This window comes from Phallusia mammillata, chromosome 6 (genome assembly GCF_965637545.1).
Source record: "Phallusia mammillata chromosome 6, kaPhaMamm4.hap1.1, whole genome shotgun sequence".
In the NCBI taxonomy this organism is placed as follows: domain Eukaryota; kingdom Metazoa; phylum Chordata; class Ascidiacea; order Phlebobranchia; family Ascidiidae; genus Phallusia; species Phallusia mammillata.
In genome coordinates, this window is record NC_137257.1 from 26577428 (window position 1) to 26597023 (window position 19596).

Here is a 19596-nt window from a genome sequence, read left to right on the forward strand (position 1 = left end):
GTTTCGATTGCTTTAGGAAATGTTTACTTCAAAACGAATGTTGCTGAAATTGGTTTTGTCTGAAAGTTGGAATGTTGGTATTCGAAAAGTGAAAAATTAGTGACAATCATATTTGTCGTAAGAATGTAGTTAGGATACAAGATCGAGTTGTAGGAAAAATATACGTTTAGTGGCCATATTGCAAGGACGGAGTAAAATCTAGAAAATTTATAGTTAGAAAAACGTGTATTTATTTGGTTTGACGATCATAATTTGTGGGAATTGGTCGATGCAGGCATGCATTTTTTTGTCCATATATGGACTAAGTGTTTTGTGGGAGTTTTAACGCAAAGAATTTTTTTTTGAAAATATGGTGGCAGTGGTAGTTATCGGGCAATTTTGAGAAGAGTCATATTCCTTGAAAGATGAGATAAAAGATCAAAGTTACGGCAAATTTTGTACCACGCACATTTTTTCGGTCAATTTGTTGAAAATTGCTTTCGCAGCAGTTTCGGACAGAATACATTCTTTGTATTTTTTTAAACACCAATACAGTAATCTTCTTTTTATCTTGCAGAAACTCCAAAAGCAACGTAAATTTGTGTAACACTTAGTCTGCCTTTTTAACAAAGAAATGTCTGTCATCTTTCGAACAGCTTTTTTCGTCCTTGTTCTATTCATCGTAACTTCACAAGCATCAAGTAAGTTCAGCTAGTTTATGCGCAAGAGTAGGAACTGATAAGATATGATCAATTTTTCCCCGCATAAGTGTTGGGTTTGATTTGGCAACAAACTTTGCCCGTAAATATGTGGTGACAAACAGCACGATTTGAAAATTTTAAACGGGTTTCGTATCGAGCTTTGTACAATTGACCACAAAGGTTGTTGTTGCACGATTTGAATGCTTAAATCTGGGTAAAATTTTTGCAGTCAGTTTTTGCCTATTTATATTTCGTAGCTACATTTAAACAAATTTTGCAACACATGGTAGTGACCAGTCTGATATATTACCAAGTAATGGCAAAGAAGCATTGTCGTCATTCCGTCATTGCAAGAAAAAATGCTTTGTCGAAACATTCAGGTTTTAAAAATTGTAATGAATGCTGTAATGGGTGGCTGCACAAACTTGGTTGAAAACCCGCTCAAAGTTTGCACATCTAACATGGCAAGCCTGGTAGCAATTTTCCAATATACATCAAACCACTTTTGGTGGAGGCTCGGTCTGTTTTGTGTCAAACCCGATAAAATCAATCAAAACAACTTAAGCTTCAACATCCAAAACTCGCGAGGAATTTCGGTAAAATTTTTGATAATATATTAGAGAACAATTCTAAAGAGCTTTCTTTACTTGGTATTAAGACAAAATGCATAAAACTCTGATTGAATTTTCATTACAAAGTTTGAAAATTTTTAAACAGTTTGTGGTCTATGTATTTTACCGCTGTACATTTTTGACTTTTTGTCCATTAGTATTAGCAGAATAAATTGGAATCAGAACATTTTAAAACTGAAACAGAAAAGGGTGGGGATAACACAAGTCATTCGGAATATTAAATTTGGGATTAAATCTGTAATATCAAATACGAACGGATTTACAAAGAGTTTGGTTTAAATTTCTGCCCAGCCGCCTACTCCATATTTATGTAGGATTACTGAAACTGGTTATTTGGGATAAGACTCAACCCAAGATTATCTTTTATGCGTGGGTGGATGAAACAAATTTCAAATACAGGAACCCAATGTAATGCGATATTATTTAGTGATAAAAAAACGCTTTTGAACTAGGCCAAAGCGTACGTGCAGTGCATGGCATAAACATTAAAGCCCCCTGCTGGTTTTGAACGAAGCCGAAACCCTGGATTATTTTTGCGGGACAATCGATTTTAGCTCCAGGAGGGATTCCTGTTTGTTAACAGACGCATGACTCATCCAGAAATTGGATGATTGCTACGGTTTTGCTCAAAACAGGACAATGTCACTCATGCATGACCGTTGAAATTAAGCGTAACCATGACACTTGAAAGAAAAGGGGCGTGGCAACCGATTGACCAATCACAATTAAGCATGTATAAGGACATCGTTTAAGATGGAAAGTTTGTCGTAAAGAATTTTGCGTTTTATGGCGGATGTAACAAAAGTTAGAAAAACCACAAAAATAGTTTCGGCCAAAACACAGCTGCATAAACAAGATATTTCCGCGATAATGTTGGGCAGGCAAGGAAATGGTTGGACGTTACTGATTATTATGGTTCACGATTTTGGAAGCTAAAACGCAAGATATATAAATCTAGCATCCGAAATCTACAAGTAGCCAGTAGCCATTAATAAGTCTGAAGCCTTATAAAGATTTGTTTAGAATACATAACCCTTTATGAATGAATATTTCTTAACAGGATAGGCATTTCTAGTAATCTATTTGAATTCACTGAAATAACGTTTTTTGTAACCATTCGTTGGCATGATGGGATATAACGAGATAATTGCCCGGTATTATCGGATGTAATAACTTTCAATTAACACTCGAATTGAACTTAACAACTCGAAGTTAAAACCCTGACTTCCAAAAGTACGGGGGCGGGATAAACACGTGACGCAGAAGAACACTTAAACGTAACCGGCAGGAAAATTAACTAAAATTACGCATCCCACACAGAAAAGTTACGGATATTCTCGAAAAACGAGTTTCTTCAAAATTTACAATTTATTCATAACTTGACGTCACCTAACAAATTAGTTTAATTTGCATAAAACCACAAAATTGCGATTTAACTTCATTAAAATAATTGCTTTTGTTTAAAAAAATTAAGCATAAACAATTAAAATGCCAACCTACCACTAGAATTTGACCAAAAAAATTGCAATTAGTTGTAAAAAAACTTAACCATGTCAGGTTTTTGATGCAAAATCACGTTTTTTTTAATCTGTTCCAGAAATCAGGGGTTGTACTTACGAATTTCATGACACATTTGACGTCATACGTCTGTATTTAAATTTGAATAATTGTCGTGAAAAATTTTGATGGGATTATATTGGCAGAGTAATCTGATAAGTGCGTAATTAATACACAGGAAATGACCGGGCTGTTATTATCGGAATGTTTTAATGAGAGTATCCGAATTTTGGGTAAATTGCTACTGTATTGTAGTGGAGGAGACACATTGCCATTTTGCGCTAATTTAATTTGTACATTTTATAAATACGATGCACATGTCTGTATTTTCAGGCAAGAAAATACCCAGGACAATCTTTGTATCAAAAACTTTTTTTCGTTATTTCAAAATATAGTCGTCATGTTTGAAAACAAAACATATTTAATTTTTTGTCTGTTGGATAATCTTTTGTTTTTTTCTGTTTAACTAGTGGTGGAGGGGACATTTTGCCGTCCTGTCCCAAGTAATACTGCATATTTAAAGCAACAAATATTTTTATGTTTGAAAGTCCCGGAAGCAAAAACCCAGGGCGTTATTTTTGTCAAAAACTTTTCTTGGTTTTCGACATATGCGTTAACAATAAATATTTCTTTTTTCTGTTTAATTAGCTTTGTTTTTCTGTTTTACTTTGAACACTGAATGTATGAATTCCAATGTTGAATTCTATTTGATTACAGCACGGAGTCACACGAAAGTTCAACAATCTTGTCTCAACATTTCACAAAAAGAAAAACTCGATCTTCGCATCATCAGTGTGGTAAGCACGTGATACGATACGCTTGAATAAATACCACGCACTTCTACCGGCACCGTTAAATACTGAAATAACACTATAGCAAATTCCCATGGTGCGAAACATTGTAACGGTTCGACCACTCATGCTATTGTGAATTATAGAACGCTAAGAATATATTAAATAAAGTATTTTGAGTCGAAACTTGTAAACGTTATTCATTGTCTCCTAAAACCTTTTTCAAATTCCTAAAATTTCTGTGGGAAGTAAAATGTTCGGCAGTTTAACTAAGCAAAAACGAGTAAAACTAATTTGTTGATTAACCAAGAACCCCTCAAAGTTCTGAACTAAAGTTTTCCACGGAACATTTTGTTTTTTCGGACTTTCACACAGATTAGCATTTCACAATTTTAATCGGCTTTACTTTTTTTCAGCATTGCTTCTGCCACTGCATGGACAAACCTGATTATCTTTACGATTGCAAAGACGTCAAGTACAAGTTCGGACCAAGTAAGTACATCAATCATAACTTAAATTGTGCGGTTGAAAGGAGTTTGTAAAACAATAAACGAAATAAACACCGAAGTGAAACAATGAAGCATGTTTGCGCAAATGCGAATAAACGGACATAATTTCTTTTTACAATGATGTTAAGCTTTATTGCTAACGAAAGTCGCATTTCTGTTACGTCAAAAACGTCAAGATAGCAGAACATTAAGAAAATTACTTATTGAGTGGGAAACCTCGAAATAATATCGTTATAGCCTGTTCCGGAAGTATTTGAATCTTTGTGGCCGGAAATATTCGCTGTAACTTTGTAAATATAATAATATCTGCTATAAAAATAACGGAGAGGTAATTTGGTACCTACAAACAATAAAATGACTGAAATGAATGCAACTAGATTTTTTTAAAAATGTTTGAAAGATTTTTTAACATTTTTTGTATTTTTTTAGTGATGTGTGAAACGTGTCGAAAATATCTCAAGTGTGCAAAGGGAAAAACCTTCATGTAAAGAAATGTTCAACCGACGTTTTTATTTCTATTCCGAGTTCCTCAAATTCTAAAGTTCGTATTTCCGTAAATTCCACAGTTCATTTTCGAAAGTTCCGCAATTTATTCTCCGTTTTTTCCTTCTTTTTTTCACGTGAATTTTTGTTGTAAATTTTACTCGCCTTGCTTTGAGAGCAATGTTGAAATTATTTCACTAACATATTCATGACTTGTCAAACTTTTTATCTAAGTTTAAATGAAATGTTTTCTTTGACAAAATAAGTTTTTTAAAACCATATTTATTACCATCTAAGTTTAAATCTTTAATGACTTAAGTCCAAAAATTACCTTTACAATTAATACAATGACTAAGAATACAAACGCATTCTTTTCCGATTTTTAACTATTATTTTGCTGCTAAAAGTGTTTGACTCACGAAGTCTATGTTAATGTGTAGAAAGTTCAGTTGAGGTATCTCGTGTTTTGTTGAATTTTACTGAAAAACGTTAAAAATTGAGTTTTGCCGTCGCCATGGAGTGGGGACGTGTGTTTGTGGGAAACTTGCAAATAAAATATGTTTGTAAATTTGTACCCACAATTGTTGCTGATTTACATTTCAGTGTTTGAAAAGAAAATAAAGAAAGAAAAAAGAAAGTTTGATCGTTTTAAAATTAAAGAATGCAAACAATTCAGCCATCAAAACATCAAGACATAAATTTCAGTCACCAACGTGTAACCATAGATCAACAGTTTTAGTGCAATCATTTTGTAAGTTGAATGAACCGCCTACTAATCTTGGTTTAACAAAAGGCATGGCTGAAAGTCAAATCATATTCCATTAGCATTATCACTAAATCCAATTGAGATTGTTGAATATTTTCATACAACTGCAAGGGAGCCGAAAAAACATTGGTGATTAAGTCAAGCGTCCTATTTTTTGATTGATGCTTTAAGTCAGGGGTGTCCAACCTTTTTGGCCAAAGGGCCACATGCGGTTTACGAATGATTGCGCGGGCCACTTGAGGGTTACTGCTAATTTGGAATCTTAGAAATAGCTGTCTTATAATTTCTAATGAAAATCCTCACAACAAATTCTAATCTTAGAAATGTGTATTATCCTCGTTTACAATTATAAGAAAAATAACGTACCAAGATATAGTTAAGTCAACAAAGTTTTCCCCACACGTCGATATTTCAATGTGAAGTTTGGCCCTGTTTTTCTCTAACAAGTTTGGCAATATTCAGTGAGATGGACGATGTAGCAATGCGAAGCGAGTTTTCCATATGGCTGTCAGAAATTACTGATCTTACAGGGGATTTAAAGTCACATGTCCTTTCTTGGAAAGTTCTGTTAGCGTTACTTGCTTTTTGTTTCCTGTTTGGCATAATCTATATCACTGCAGAGTGCGGAAGATGTTTTACTGCTAAATGCGTTTTGCGCAAGTCTCTGATACCAGATGTATCTCTATGAACCAAGAAACATTACTGACTGACTCTTGAAGCACGAATTTGTGATGCGTAACAATGCGCATTGTGACGCAATAAAAGTAACCTGAACAGTTGTGTATTACTACTCTATTAACAAAGAAATAAAGCAAACAATAAATGCCAACTTTTAGGAATGAAAGTTTGCCATAAATTGCGTAGGCGATTAAGTTACCAATATGAGTCATTTCAAAAAATACCACGCGGCCACTCAGAACCTTCCTGCGGGCCACGGGTTGGACACCCCTGCTTTAAGTTCAGGCATCTGGCTGTGTTCTGCCGTAGGCAAAATATGAGCAGGTCTTCAAGCATACACTGTGGAGCCATTGACTATTTTTGTCAGTCCTGGTTTAAAGCTATTGCGGTAACAAACAAAGTATTGTGATAACTAGTGAGTTTGCAAGCGTTAGACATTTGGCGCATTATTAATAACTGGTTCGGAAAACTATTTAAGTCTGTGTCTTGTGTACCTAAGTTCGTTGGTTGCCATCACGGTATTACTGCCAAGCTGAAACTGAGGAAGATCGAAGCGATGAAGAGAAAGCTATAAAATGAGTACGTTTTATTCTACATCCTTGGCAATTTGGTTTTTATTAAAGCTACTATTAAGTCCGTGTCTTGTGTACCTAAGATTCGCAAAATATTGCATACATTAAACCAGGGGTCGGAAACCTTTGAGGCGACACGTGCCAATTTACGTGTTATTTCCATGTGGTAATGGCTTCGCGTGCCAACGTTTTCTAAATAATAGTGGTTCGTGCCAGCAGATAACAATAACAAAAGAAAGCAGAGTGTTTTGTACATGTAAAGCTGAATTTTACTACAATGATGATAAAAACTACGAACAAGCAATGCAACAGGTTAAAATGTTACTCCAAAATAAACAGGCAAATCGGTTGGCGTGCCATGAAAAACCACCTCCCGTGCCAACCTTGGCACGCGTGCCAGGGGTTGCCGACCCCTGCATTAAACAGATCTAAAGTGCGTGAATGTTGTCGGTTCCGGACTTTACCCAGGTTTGAATTGAATAAAGTACATTCACGGATGAATTAGATTCGCGTGTCAACTTAAAACACCTCGAAGAAACCGCTCAATCTGTTCCCATAGAAACTAACGACACATTTGCAAACAGAGCGGAATCAAGTTGCCATGTCAACGGGCAAAGGTCAAAAGTGCACGAACATTTGCGCAATGTTGCGATATATGGTGATTTATACATGGAGAAATGATTGCGTATTTTTGCACACGTCGTACAATCTGTATCGGTAATTTTACATCCAAACACAATTGCGTGCATTCAGCTAATGAAAAATCGCATTACACTCCTGTAGCCTATAAGGAAAAACTCCTTACAAAATACCCAACTATAGAAAACCATATTCCGCACGAATTGATATATATGAAGTGAACGTATTGCATGTTGCTGTAAATTAAATGTTAAATGGATATTTGACATTTAAAACTTCCAAATACGGGGAATAATGCCAATATTTGGGAAACATGATTCAGTACTTTTAGGTGGATGAAAAAAGTAATAAATACAGTGTTTGACATTTAGTAAAATATCCCTAATTGGTATTGGTGCATTAAAGTGTTTGGGGTTTTTAATTGTTACCAAATAAAGAGGTTTGTGCGTCACCACACGGCTGGTGTTTGATAGATGATGCAGCAATACAGGTTGTGAGTTTCCAGACAAGATTTCTTCGCATCAAGTCACGATCAACATATGCTTATGACTTTCTCGTGCAATTGAGTTCGATGTCGTAGACCGGAGAGTTATTTGTCCGAAAACCGGATGCGACCAACAAAATATCCCCGACATATATGGACGGCGGGCATGTACCTAACGGTCATCCATTCATGGCGATACTGGCGCCTTGAAACAATGAACAAACAATCCGTGAAGAACATTACGTGTATGACGTCATAGACAGACACGAATTTGCGCGGGAACAATGGGTTTACGTGGAATCGATAATTCGAAATGGACGCCACATATTTTCATATAAGCAGCATGTAATTACAATTTTGTGACACTTGTAATTGAAGTAATTACAGCTGGAATAATGTGGTGCAGTAACAACTTTTGATTGGTCAGTTTTATGGGAGGGACGAAATATATTGGTCATTTCGTTAACCAAAATTGGCAGCCAATAAACAAGCATTTACATAACCCTTTATAACACGGTATAGCTGCAGCGCATTCAGCCATGATCCACCAATTGTGCCATCCACTTTCTTGCGCCTAATAACGCCTTAACTTTGCGCAGCTGTTTCCGGCTTGGTGATTGTTTTAGTGCAATTGTGTCGCTATGTTGTCTTCACAAAGCGAAATAAACTCAACTCAACATTGAGGTTTTTTAAGTAAAATTGCACCGCTGATTACGCTTAACGCAATGATTTAAATCGTGTTTTTTTTTATTTTAATACAAACCTACGCCCACTAGAATTTGCTATTTAACTTTTGTGAACTATAGTGACCGAATTGAATTAAAATAAACTCGCACAAGTTGAATGTGAACGGCCGCATCAGTAGGACGGTAGCGGCTCCTTGTCAATGGAAACCTGCTATTTGACTTTTAGTGATGTTTGGAGTGTATTCATTGCTTGGCCTCCTCCCAGCAACTAAACTGTATATTTCGACATAGCATTAAGAAATCTTGTTTGCACGTTGAGTTCAACTCATAGAACGGGGAAATACGCTGAGGTCATCGGATATAAATTCAATGGGGCATTTACGAACTAAAACGGAAATTACGTGTTTTTAAGTATGTCACGTGTGCAGATATTATGGAATTGTGGGTAATTCCGATGTTGACGCTGATACTTATGTCGGATGTTAGACTTTATTGTTAAATAAGTCAATAAAACTTAAAATTATGATTTGAATGTGTCTAAAAACATTCAAAAAACTTTTCCACATTTCCTTTGAATAGTGCGCAAAATCGAAAAAGGCAAATTGAATTGTTTAGGCAATCGGTTCCTACAAAATCAGTAAAAGTAAATAACTTTTGGTCAGTTTTATTTAACCCTTTCCAACTTTAGTTTTTATAGGACATTTTGAGCACAACAATGTTTTTGGCAAATTTTTCTTTGTACTTTTATTCAACTTGCATCTCTTACGCCAACTATTGACATAATATTGAAAGAAAAAAATCCGCAAAGTAGCGGAAAAGAGTTCATCATGGTAACTGTTTGGGAACGGAATGTTTATTTCTGTGTTATTGGTAGTGCCATCAGCCGTATCGATCACACGCACACATACACACATAGTTTTTCGCTCACAAGGCATCAGTGCAAAACTGCAGTTTTCCAAAAACTAAAATCTCGTTTGGAAAGCTGAAGGGAGGAAAGGTCATGTTGGCGAAAAGTTTACACACGAATTTATTGCTGATGTTGCAAAATAGCTGAAAATTCCCTGAACGGAAAGTTTTAATCCGCTATAGAATATTTTGAAACTTCGTCACTTGTTTTGTAACAATGTTACACAAAATTCTGATTCCCTCCCGTGGTGCGACGAAAAGTTTTGTGTCCTAACAATCGCCGGTTCACTCCTCGAAACGGGAGGACGGTACTGTGACGTAATAATGACTATAGAACGATTTTTCATCGACATTACCACATTGTCATAAAACAGTAAGAAGACAAATTATGACGTCATTTATTTAATTATACGTCACAATCCAGTTTTGACAATTATAGAACATTAAACAATGGGTGGTTTGATGAGTCACAAGTGCGGTTTGTTTTATCAGTGAATAATCTAATGACACCGATGGAACTTATAATTTTGGCTCAAATTTGACCGCGGGCTGCTGATTGTCAACTTGACTCAACGATTAAACTCATGCAGGCGATGAAACGGAGGTTACTCAGCTGTTCGTCCGAGAAGCTAAAATGTTACGAGCCGGTTGGATAATTCAAATCAGGAAGTCATTAAATTCAGGGAAGGTAATTAAAAACGGAAAGTCCAAAAACACAAAACCTGCAGAATCTCCTCTGGTTTAGAGAAGAATCGTTTTCAGTGCACGATCACTTTTCATTTCAAACCTAACGTTCAACGTAAACGTAAAGGATTGTGACAAAAATGAGCATTTTTCCACCATCTGTCCTGACTTCCAAACTATCAAAAATGTTTAAACAGACATTTTACCCCCAAACTTTAACACAAATTGAGGCAGAAAAACGATTAATTGTGATTATCATGGATCCTGCAAAATTGCAGAAAAATGCGTCGAAAAAACGGTTACTTTTAAGGCAAAGTTTGCAACACTCAGTAAAAGTAGAAAACAACTGCCTAACTTTCACGTGATGTAATTATCTTTTAGCGAAAGAAAATTTTGAGTTTTAGTAATCTGGCTTAAAATAGTGAAGCCGGTAAAATGTTCTGATCTTCGAACCAATTTTGGGCATTTTGGACAAATTTTTGTGTGAAGATGGACTTTTGGACATAGAGGCCGGTGTAATGTGACAAAATCACGTGAAAAGCCGGTTAATTTACATGCAACAACTTGCAACAGAGTTTCTGCATCAAAAATAACCAAAACGCGCCAAAAATAAACCTCGTGATTTCTGTAACCCGCATATCCGTGTATTACGTCATAGTGGGCATTATGCCATCACAAGGGTGCATGTGAGGAAACAAGGAACTGAAAGTTTTAGGGCTTTCTTGCCAATTGTTCGGCGAATAATTTGGCAATGGCGTTTTTATTTAGATTAAAACTTTGTTTAGATTCAATTCAACTTGAAGGTTTCATTTTCGTGTGAAACCGCGCAGTTACGATGCAACGGTTTTGGCCGTGTCAGTTTTGATAAATTTATAATTCAAGCCTCTATAGTTTGCCATTGTTACAACAAAATACCGAAACGGTTTAAAAGTTCAAGACAAAGTTCATTCACGCACGCAGGGTTATCTCACATTATTTCGAAACAAATGCCCTATAATATTAAAGAAAGTTGCATGTATTCCAGTGGTGGGGTTCAGCCGGTTTGCACTGGTTCTATTGAACCCTCTCACGAAATTTTATGAGATCAGCGAACCGGTTAGCATTACTAGTTACTGTCAATGGTCTTTTTGGTAAAAGAACTGACTGAAAAATATAACTTTGTGATGGAACCTACTGACAAAAAATGCCACCACTGGTGTATTTGAATGCTAGTTTTGGATACTGCACTTGGGTAGCATGTATTCGTGCAATATACCATGAAAGAAAATCTTGTACACAGAACTAAGACTAGGAATTACTTTGTGAATTAAACTGAAATCATCTGATATCGATATCTGCACGAACCATAAGCAGCAAAATAGTTTTCTTATCATTGTGACAAGGTAAATTTCGCCGTAACACGCGTGTTACTCAATGCTCAACAATGTTTATTACGTAATAACACGGCAGCGATCCCTTCTATGCAGAAACTTCTGGAAGTCGAAAAAGGACCATCGCAATCCACATGTTGCACACAGCCAAGTTTCGTCACACAGCACTACTGTGACGTAATACAGAAATTGTGGGGGAGTTGGGGGACTAACATGGAAAGAACATTCCGGTGGAACAACGGGAAGTATGTCTAAAAGCGATACAACTTTCCCAGGGTAAACCCCTACATCCACATGCAGCAGTTTCCTACCATGCACTGCGCCAATGTGAGCAAATACTAACTACTGTGTCGTAATAACATGTCGGTGGTGGTGAAATCCTGGTGAATAGAAGTTCATGACCATATAAGGCAGTGAACTTGGTGTATGGATGATAGCGAGGGGAATTTCTCCTTACCCGAAAGACAGCTGTCGTGTCTTAGGTCTGCAGTAGGTCATTCACTCACGAAGAAGATTAAAAAATCGCCGCTTAACTTTTAAGTGTAAAACAATACTGAGTTGTAAGGGAGTGTTTTTTAAGAACCCGTGACCGAATGTCTATTTTTGGAAATAGATTTAATTTAATGAAAATAAATTTAATTATATTTTGGATGGACCGAGAGAAAGAAATTAATGAGACAACACAAAATAAAAAAGCAAATTTTGCAATTTTGCTTCAAAGATTTTTAAACACGATTTTCCACCCGAAGGCAAAAATTTACCCCTAAGGCTTAAATGCGTCATTCCATCCAGCCTGAGGTCACGCAAAGTTAAATTTTGTTCGACAATTCGTCCTTTTTGATTTGTGGTTAATGTTATTTACTTTAATTTGTTCCCAACACATTTTTACAGTTTGTAGTTTTACAAGAAATAGTTTCTGCTCTCTTTAGTTTTCAACAAAATTTTGTCTTCTCCATTGTAAACACCCCACAAGGCTACAACATTAAGATCGAGCCAAAAATTGGGACCAATTTTTCATATTGAAGAAAATATTTTTTTGCAAAGTCACGCCAATTTATTAGTTGTCAGCATATAAACGCAAATTCTGATGCTAATTTGCCGCCAATTTCGAAACAAGCAATTTTTCTCGAAGATGAAAAGGCGCTAATTTGATGAATCGCATGGTATCCGCCCCCACACGACAGCAACAAAACTTCGCCCACGCGATTCATCAAGAAAGCAGCAAAGTCTTGTGATTCAGAATTGCGAAGGAAAGAAGGCGAGGGGGATTCCCCACGCTATGTACCGAACAGAAATAACTTCTTGGCTGAAGAAAGATCGCACACGTCGAGTTCGGTTTCCAGGTAGAGATCAGCTATAAATTGCAGCTCCTTTAAACAAATCGACATCACAACTAGTTTCAAACTCAACAGAAGTATTAAGTTGAAATAAGACGGAAAGTTTAAGAAACAAGAAAATGTCGAAGTATTTTGCAGTACTCGCTATTCTTATGATGATCGCAGTTTCAATTGAATCAGGTTAGCGGAGTTTAAGTTATTATTTAGTGATTATTTTGGCAAAAATAATTTGCTGAAATATTGCCATTTTTAATGAAATTGCTGACTGCACCACAAAAGAACTATTTTAGCAAACTTGGTTTATTGCATAGCTTATTCGGCACCGTTTAATATACAAAACGATAGTGCTACACACTTGTTGGTAAAACTCAAACTTTATAATGGGCAAAACAGACTAAGTAGCAGTTCACCAAATCAATGTTGGTTATAACTTTACATCATTACACAGACAAGGTCAAAATGAAGGTCAAATACCGAGATGAAACAACTTTTGTCAAATTTAAAACGTTTGAACACATTTTTTTATTGCAAACCCTATAAACTGGCAACACATCGCACGATTTAAAACGCTTGAAGCGATCTTCATGAAAGTATTTTTGTAATAGTTTCAGAGCATTTCGAGAAATAGACAAATCCCAACTTTAAGCTTTTACTGGAATGCGCCGTAGGCAGAAATATACCGCAATGCTTGACGCAATTGAAAAAGCCGACGGCATAAAATGTGGTTGCATCAAACTTACATTGATCGAAACAAGTTGCTCTGTAAACAATCGAATATGACATAGTATTGTTGAGTCAAGTTTAATTAATTTCTTGAAAATAAAAATTCTTTTTTTAATGAAAAAAAGGGATACAAATAAATCATTAGTACGATATAAAATGAAAGTAACTGTACTTGAAACGATTGAAACAAACTTATCTTTGGCAAACTTAAGAGTTTCTAAATCGCTTCGTCATGCAAAACTCCTTTGGCGTAAACACTTCATCGTTACAAGGCAGACCTGATTTATTTCCTTAACATTTACTGCCATTCATCAAATCGCATTGAGATTATTTTCATGACCAAACATGCAATACGAGATTGGCATCGTGCGTTCGCTGCGTTTCCGGCTAAATGTCTTTTACGTGGCCAAGTAATTGTTCGTGGTGCAAAACCGTAAGTACCACATGAAACGTGATTTCTATATTTAAACTTTTCAGCGCACTAACTGCACCTTTTCAACTGTACAAGGGTTTCGCACCAAAAAATGCCTTCCGCAGAAAGTGCTTGGTCAGTTAATTATTTGACCCGAATCCTATAAATGGAGTTTGCCACAGAACTGAACAATCGCTCAAAATGACATCCTTTTTAACCAAAAAGCCGAAAAATGTTCCAAATCTACGCATAGTCAAATCTTGTTGAATCTAAACCTTTGCACGAAAGTCATAAAGGTTTTTGTCGATTGATGATTCATATGCAGCAACGTAAGTGTAGAAAATTACGTACAGATTCAATGCAAGTGGCGTAAATTCAACCATCATGCAAAAAATACCAGAATTTATTTCCACTTGATCGCAGTTCATGCTTGACCCGCAAAAGCATTTTCACACGACTTCAATGCATGCACATCAGCTACGAGCAACATTAATTCAACAAAAAACCTTTTCTAATTGAACCCTTAGGATGCTAAAAATGTAGAGAAGATTTTTCTAATCTAATTTAATTTCTTTGCAGCACCTGCAACCCCCAGCGGGAAGAAACCAAAAACGGAAATGACAAAAGAGCAGATAATGGACCTTATCAACCGAGTAAGCAATTGTGACGTAGTAATTGAAGTTTGCAGACGTTACACAGTGCATCGTGTTAATTAATCTGCAATTCATTAAATCAATAATTTTATGATTTTCTTGTCCTTTTGCATGGGTCAAACAAATTGTGTTATGTTTCGATTTAGGATATGAGTTGAGTTTGTAATGTTAAAAGAAAGTTAAGCGGCATTGCTCCAACCCAGTAGTTCCCGGTGGGTTGAACTAAATTGAAGTCACCAACTGCCTAAGTCGAAATAACAAAATAAGAAATTATCATTGGAATTGCAATAAAAACAGGCAGCTCGGCAGCGGACTCATTGTGAGCATAACGCATCCAGGCTTCGCCCGCCCACCGAGGATAAAAATGAAACAAACAAAACTAATCTATCATTTTTTATTTTAGGAACTGTGTCCAAGGTTCTGCTTTGAAGAAGAAGTGGATTATTTCCCCGGAAAATGCTTTACAGCAAAGAGAATAGGTAAATTTGTCAGAAAATTTCTTTGTCAAAGTAAAAAAGTTGTGTTTTTCTTGATGCAAACCCCAACCCCAAAAACATTAAAAACAAAACCAGAATTTTTTTTGCTGGCTGAAAAATAATATTGGGCATATGTTTACAACTATTGACATTTTAAAAAGTGATAAAATTTTTATAAGCATAGTGTCTGGTGCTGTTGCTTACTCCATAATAAAAACATTCATTTTAAAAGTGTTTGTGATAGAAATATGGTCTTTAAAATCTTTTTTTACTTTCCAGGTATCTGCCTTCATTGCCGATACAACTTGGGATGCAAGAGGTTCGACAGCGCCGTTGAATAAAGTTTCCAGCTCAAAGTTTTTCTTTTTTCTATCTATTGCACTGTTTACTTTTGTAAATAAAATTTCAGAAAATCGATTGTGTCACCATTTTTGGTTAAAACACTTCTATGGATAATTTAGCTAAGTTTTCAAAACATTGCTTGATGCTTTCGTAAGTTGAACCACTGGTCGACATTAAGTACAGCAAACCTTTATCTTTTTGGGAACACCAATTTTAGCTTGGCGGTTTAGACAAGACCGCAACGTTACTCTTCCCTAAATTATTGATTCTAGCTTTAAGTTGTCAACCAAAAATAAGGCCATATAAATAATTCACCAAAAAAGTAGCAACTGCTTGCACTTCCAAATTTTACAAAGATTTATTATTTCCAGAACTTTAAGACACAAACTGTGAAGCATCAAACTTTGAATTATTTCACAAGTTAAACAACATTGTTGAGTTTGAAACTAAGATTTAAACAACAGAATTTGAAAAGAAATATCTGGGTGAACTTTTACATCTGAGCATTGTAGCTGAATTTTAAAGTTTAGAATTTTGCAAAGTTAAACATTGTAACCGATGATATTGCCCCTTCCAATAACTTCACCGACAAAAAACCAGCAAAGAACTTCGGTGGCTACAAGAGTGTTTTGGAAGGCTTGTCTCACTGTAAGCTGCATTGCTTTGCCTGATGCAATGTTGGTAAAACCCTTCTGTGCATCTTTAAGAGCGACTCCCATCTCGCCAGGTGTTGGAGGGCGCAGTTCCACTTTCGCAACTGTCCAAAATCTTTGAAGCCGCGGCGTTGCGTATTCCATGCCCATTTTGGTCCAACCAGGGATTTTTGCTATTAACTTAGACATGTTTAACTGAGATGCGATTCTATAGAAAGAACCTGAATTAAAATAACAATGTCTAAAAACATCTTGAAACTTTGGAAAATTTTCATACAAAGGAAAATTCCAGTGGCCCAGCAAAGAAAAAATGGCAACAAAATCTGTTTGCCACCTTATTTGTTGATTTACGATTTTAAACTTTTTAGTTAAAGTCGACAACAAATTTTATGATAATTAATTTGTCACTAGTGTTTATTTCCTAATTTTTATGACCATGATATCAATTAGGGTTCCTTCCTGGGAATGTCTCGACAGGAAATTCCCGGGAATTCCCGGCAAAATTACATTTCCGAATCCCGGGAAATTTGTTTTCAATTCCCGGGAAACAGACAAACAAGCAAAAACGTGTTAATTTTGTGAAAAAATAACAGAAATGTGTAAATTTCAGCTATCTGTTAACAAAATACGGCGTTTTGTAATTTTGATCATAAAGTAAGTAAGCGTTTTTATACAAGATGGTACATTATTCTCGCGAAAATGCACCACCCAGCGGTACTAGAAAAAACAAATTTATTTTTCGTAATTTCTGAATCTTGTTTACGTTTAAACAAGATTGCAAATATAGTTTAATCGACAAAATCATGGCTAATCAGATGCCTGTAGCGAAAATAAACTAATTTTAGCGATTGCAATGACTTAATTATCCACGAAAAAATCGGCACATTTTTCGGTCGGGAATCCCGGGAAATGAAAAAATTATTTCCCGATTCCCGGGAATTAAAAAACCCGGGAAATAGAGGAACCCTAATATCAATGATGCAAAATATGGAAAAACCTTTTAAAGAAAAAGTTTACAACTGCAACAAAGCAGTTAGTCCAGGTGTTTTAGTTTTAAAATTTGGAGGAACAGTATAAACTTCGGCCATTGGATAAAGGTTGTAGAAGATTTGGTCTAACCTATTGGGTACTTTTCACACCAATTTTTTGCACTTCATATGAAAATTTAACATAAAGTACTGCCTGGTCCTGTTTATCACTTGCCTTGTACCCCATATAATTGGTCTCAAAGGTTATGCACAGGTGGTTTTTGGTATACCCATATTTTAACACTATTAATTTTCTGGAAAGGGTAACTCTGAAATAGGATAACTTTGCATCTTCTGATAAGTGCATTTTTAATAAAAAGCCCTAATTTTTTGTTCAACATACATAAGACAAAACACAAGTAAAACCTCTTGTGCAAGCAAAAGTAGCAACAAATTCTAATTAAGTATATATTCACCAACTTATCATAATTAGCAGCTTTAAGCAAAACACACGAATTTAACTCTGGTAAAGTGGCTAAAGCCTGAAAACCAGGCAACGAATTCAAGAGTCAACGAAGAGAAAATCAATTTTAAAATGGAACCAATATGCTTCACATAAAACTGGAATCACTAAAACATTAAAACGCTTTTCAGCCAAGTGTCCCTAATTCCTTATGTGATGCATTATTTTTCATTGGTAAATTAAGCAAGTGAAATAAAGATAAACGTCGTTAAATTAATTTTAATCTTTTTAACAAGCATAAATACTTCCGTAAATGCATAAAACTAACTACGTCCTAAACATCACATGCATTTTTAACGGCATTAATCCACTTAAACAATTTCCAGCAAATAAAAAAACTGCAACCAAACCAAAGTCACTATCTTGACCCCAGAAAATTTTCCCTTTTTCCAATACTGTACAGTACAAAAACCAATATTTATCATCAAAATTTGGTTTAATTCTTTAGCAATAATTCAGAATTATAAATATAAAATATAACATCAAGTCAAAATTAGGTAAAAGAATTAAGCATTTTCCTAAGCATGAGAGATACGAAACACCCTGTCGGTCCGCATTAAACTTGTGCCGTTGTCAACTTATTGGTACTTCTACGTTGCCAGTTGCTGTACTTAAATAACAAATATTTTACCACGAAACAATGATATTTTTCCAACTTTATTTAAATGCTGTAGATTGAATTTAACACCAACACTGGTTGTTCTCAGGCAAACATGTTGTTCCAGAATTACCGCCATTGATTTAGTCATCGTGATAAAACTTTGATGAGTGATTCAATAGTTTGATAAACGTTCCGACAATCTAGCCGACATTGAACAAACGTTTCATCCACAAGGATGCATATTTATCAAATTTATCGATCGACTGGTGTGATACTTAATAAAAATACTAGTTGTTTTCAAGAACTAATTTTGCTGATATTTCGAAAACCAGAACGACAGGGCTTTTTTAGATCAATGAAGTAAATTAGTGTGATCGCACAAACGATACGACAATAATGCTGTGTTTAGGTTTACTTCCACCAATCATTACCAATGCTTACATCCAGTAGCCTCAAAACTTTGCAGCAATTACCCATGACTCTCGCAAAAAAACGTGTTCAAAGGTGTTTGTTATTCGTCAAACAACAACACAAACTAGGTAATTTTGAATGTTTCTAGTAAAGTCGGCTATATTAGTTTCATCGTTAAACACGTTGTTTTAACGAAGAAATCAAATGTTACTGGACTTTCCATGCAAGGCTGATAACTAGCAATCCTGACACGCTTCAGCCTTCTTTCATGGCAAACTATAAAATCATGTAGTTTCAAACTATTTAGTCCAGTGATTCTCAACCGCGGCTCTCCGAGCCGCATGCGGGCTCCCAACTACTAATTGTGCGATCCTCGCCAGACCTCGAAAATCATTACCAAGAAATTCACAATAATAGCAAAAAAATCGATGTTTCAAAATATGCCATTTTTAAAAGTTTACAATGCACCTAAACACTAGTATCAAAAAAACACTATGATTAGTTAACCCATAGTCTTTACATACCCTAGTCTGAAAGCGCAATGGCAAAAACAGCATTAAAAGTGGGAAGCTACGCCATCTAGCGGTGGTGTGGCACTTTTGCAAGCTACAATGGAATCGGTATTGAGAAAACGCGTGGTTAGCGGGTTTTAAGTGTGGATTTGGTAATTTTTTTACTGTATTAGTTTTTTTCGGGTCACGTCTAAAACTGCGGGCCCACTTGGCCCACTTGGCCCGCTAGGCCCAGCACTTGGCACGCCCCATGCAATAAAAAAAACTGCGGGCCCACAGTTTTTATACTTGCGAGAGACGCGACAAGCACTGGATATAGTGGGCCCGCGGTTTTTCCCTGCGAGAGACGCGACAAGCACTGGATATAGTGGGCCCGCAGTTTTTCCTTGCGAGAGCCGCGACAAGCACTAGATATAATGGGCCCGCGGTTTTTCCCTGCGAGAGACGCGACAAGCACTGGATATAGTGGGCCCACAGTTTTTATACTTGCGAGAGACGCGACAAGCACTGGATATAGTGGGCCCGCGGTTTTTCCCTGCGAGAGACGC

At 36.0% G+C, this 19596-nt stretch overlaps 1 protein-coding gene and 2 long non-coding RNA genes across 3 annotated transcripts; 2 read left to right on the forward strand and 1 right to left on the reverse strand.

The window, feature by feature from the left end:
- Positions 1-502: 502 nt before the first annotated feature.
- On the forward strand, positions 503-5226 carry LOC145233822 (uncharacterized). Its single transcript, XR_013861186.1, has 4 exons — positions 503-680; positions 3587-3666; positions 4077-4152; positions 4599-5226. It is a non-coding gene; the product is annotated as an uncharacterized LOC145233822 (long non-coding RNA).
- A 7552-nt stretch (positions 5227-12778) lies between these two features.
- On the forward strand, positions 12779-15456 carry LOC145233911 (uncharacterized). The gene is made up of 4 exons (XR_013861210.1): positions 12779-12954; positions 14489-14562; positions 14966-15041; positions 15318-15456. It is a non-coding gene; the product is annotated as an uncharacterized LOC145233911 (long non-coding RNA).
- A 263-nt stretch (positions 15457-15719) lies between these two features.
- LOC145233910 (ATP synthase F(0) complex subunit g, mitochondrial-like) lies at positions 15720-16277 on the reverse strand. The gene has a single exon (XM_080098679.1). It carries the CDS (start codon positions 16220-16222, stop codon positions 15923-15925), a length of 300 nt encoding a protein of 99 aa, XP_079954805.1. The 5' UTR covers positions 16223-16277; the 3' UTR covers positions 15720-15922.
- Positions 16278-19596: the final 3319 nt, after the last annotated feature.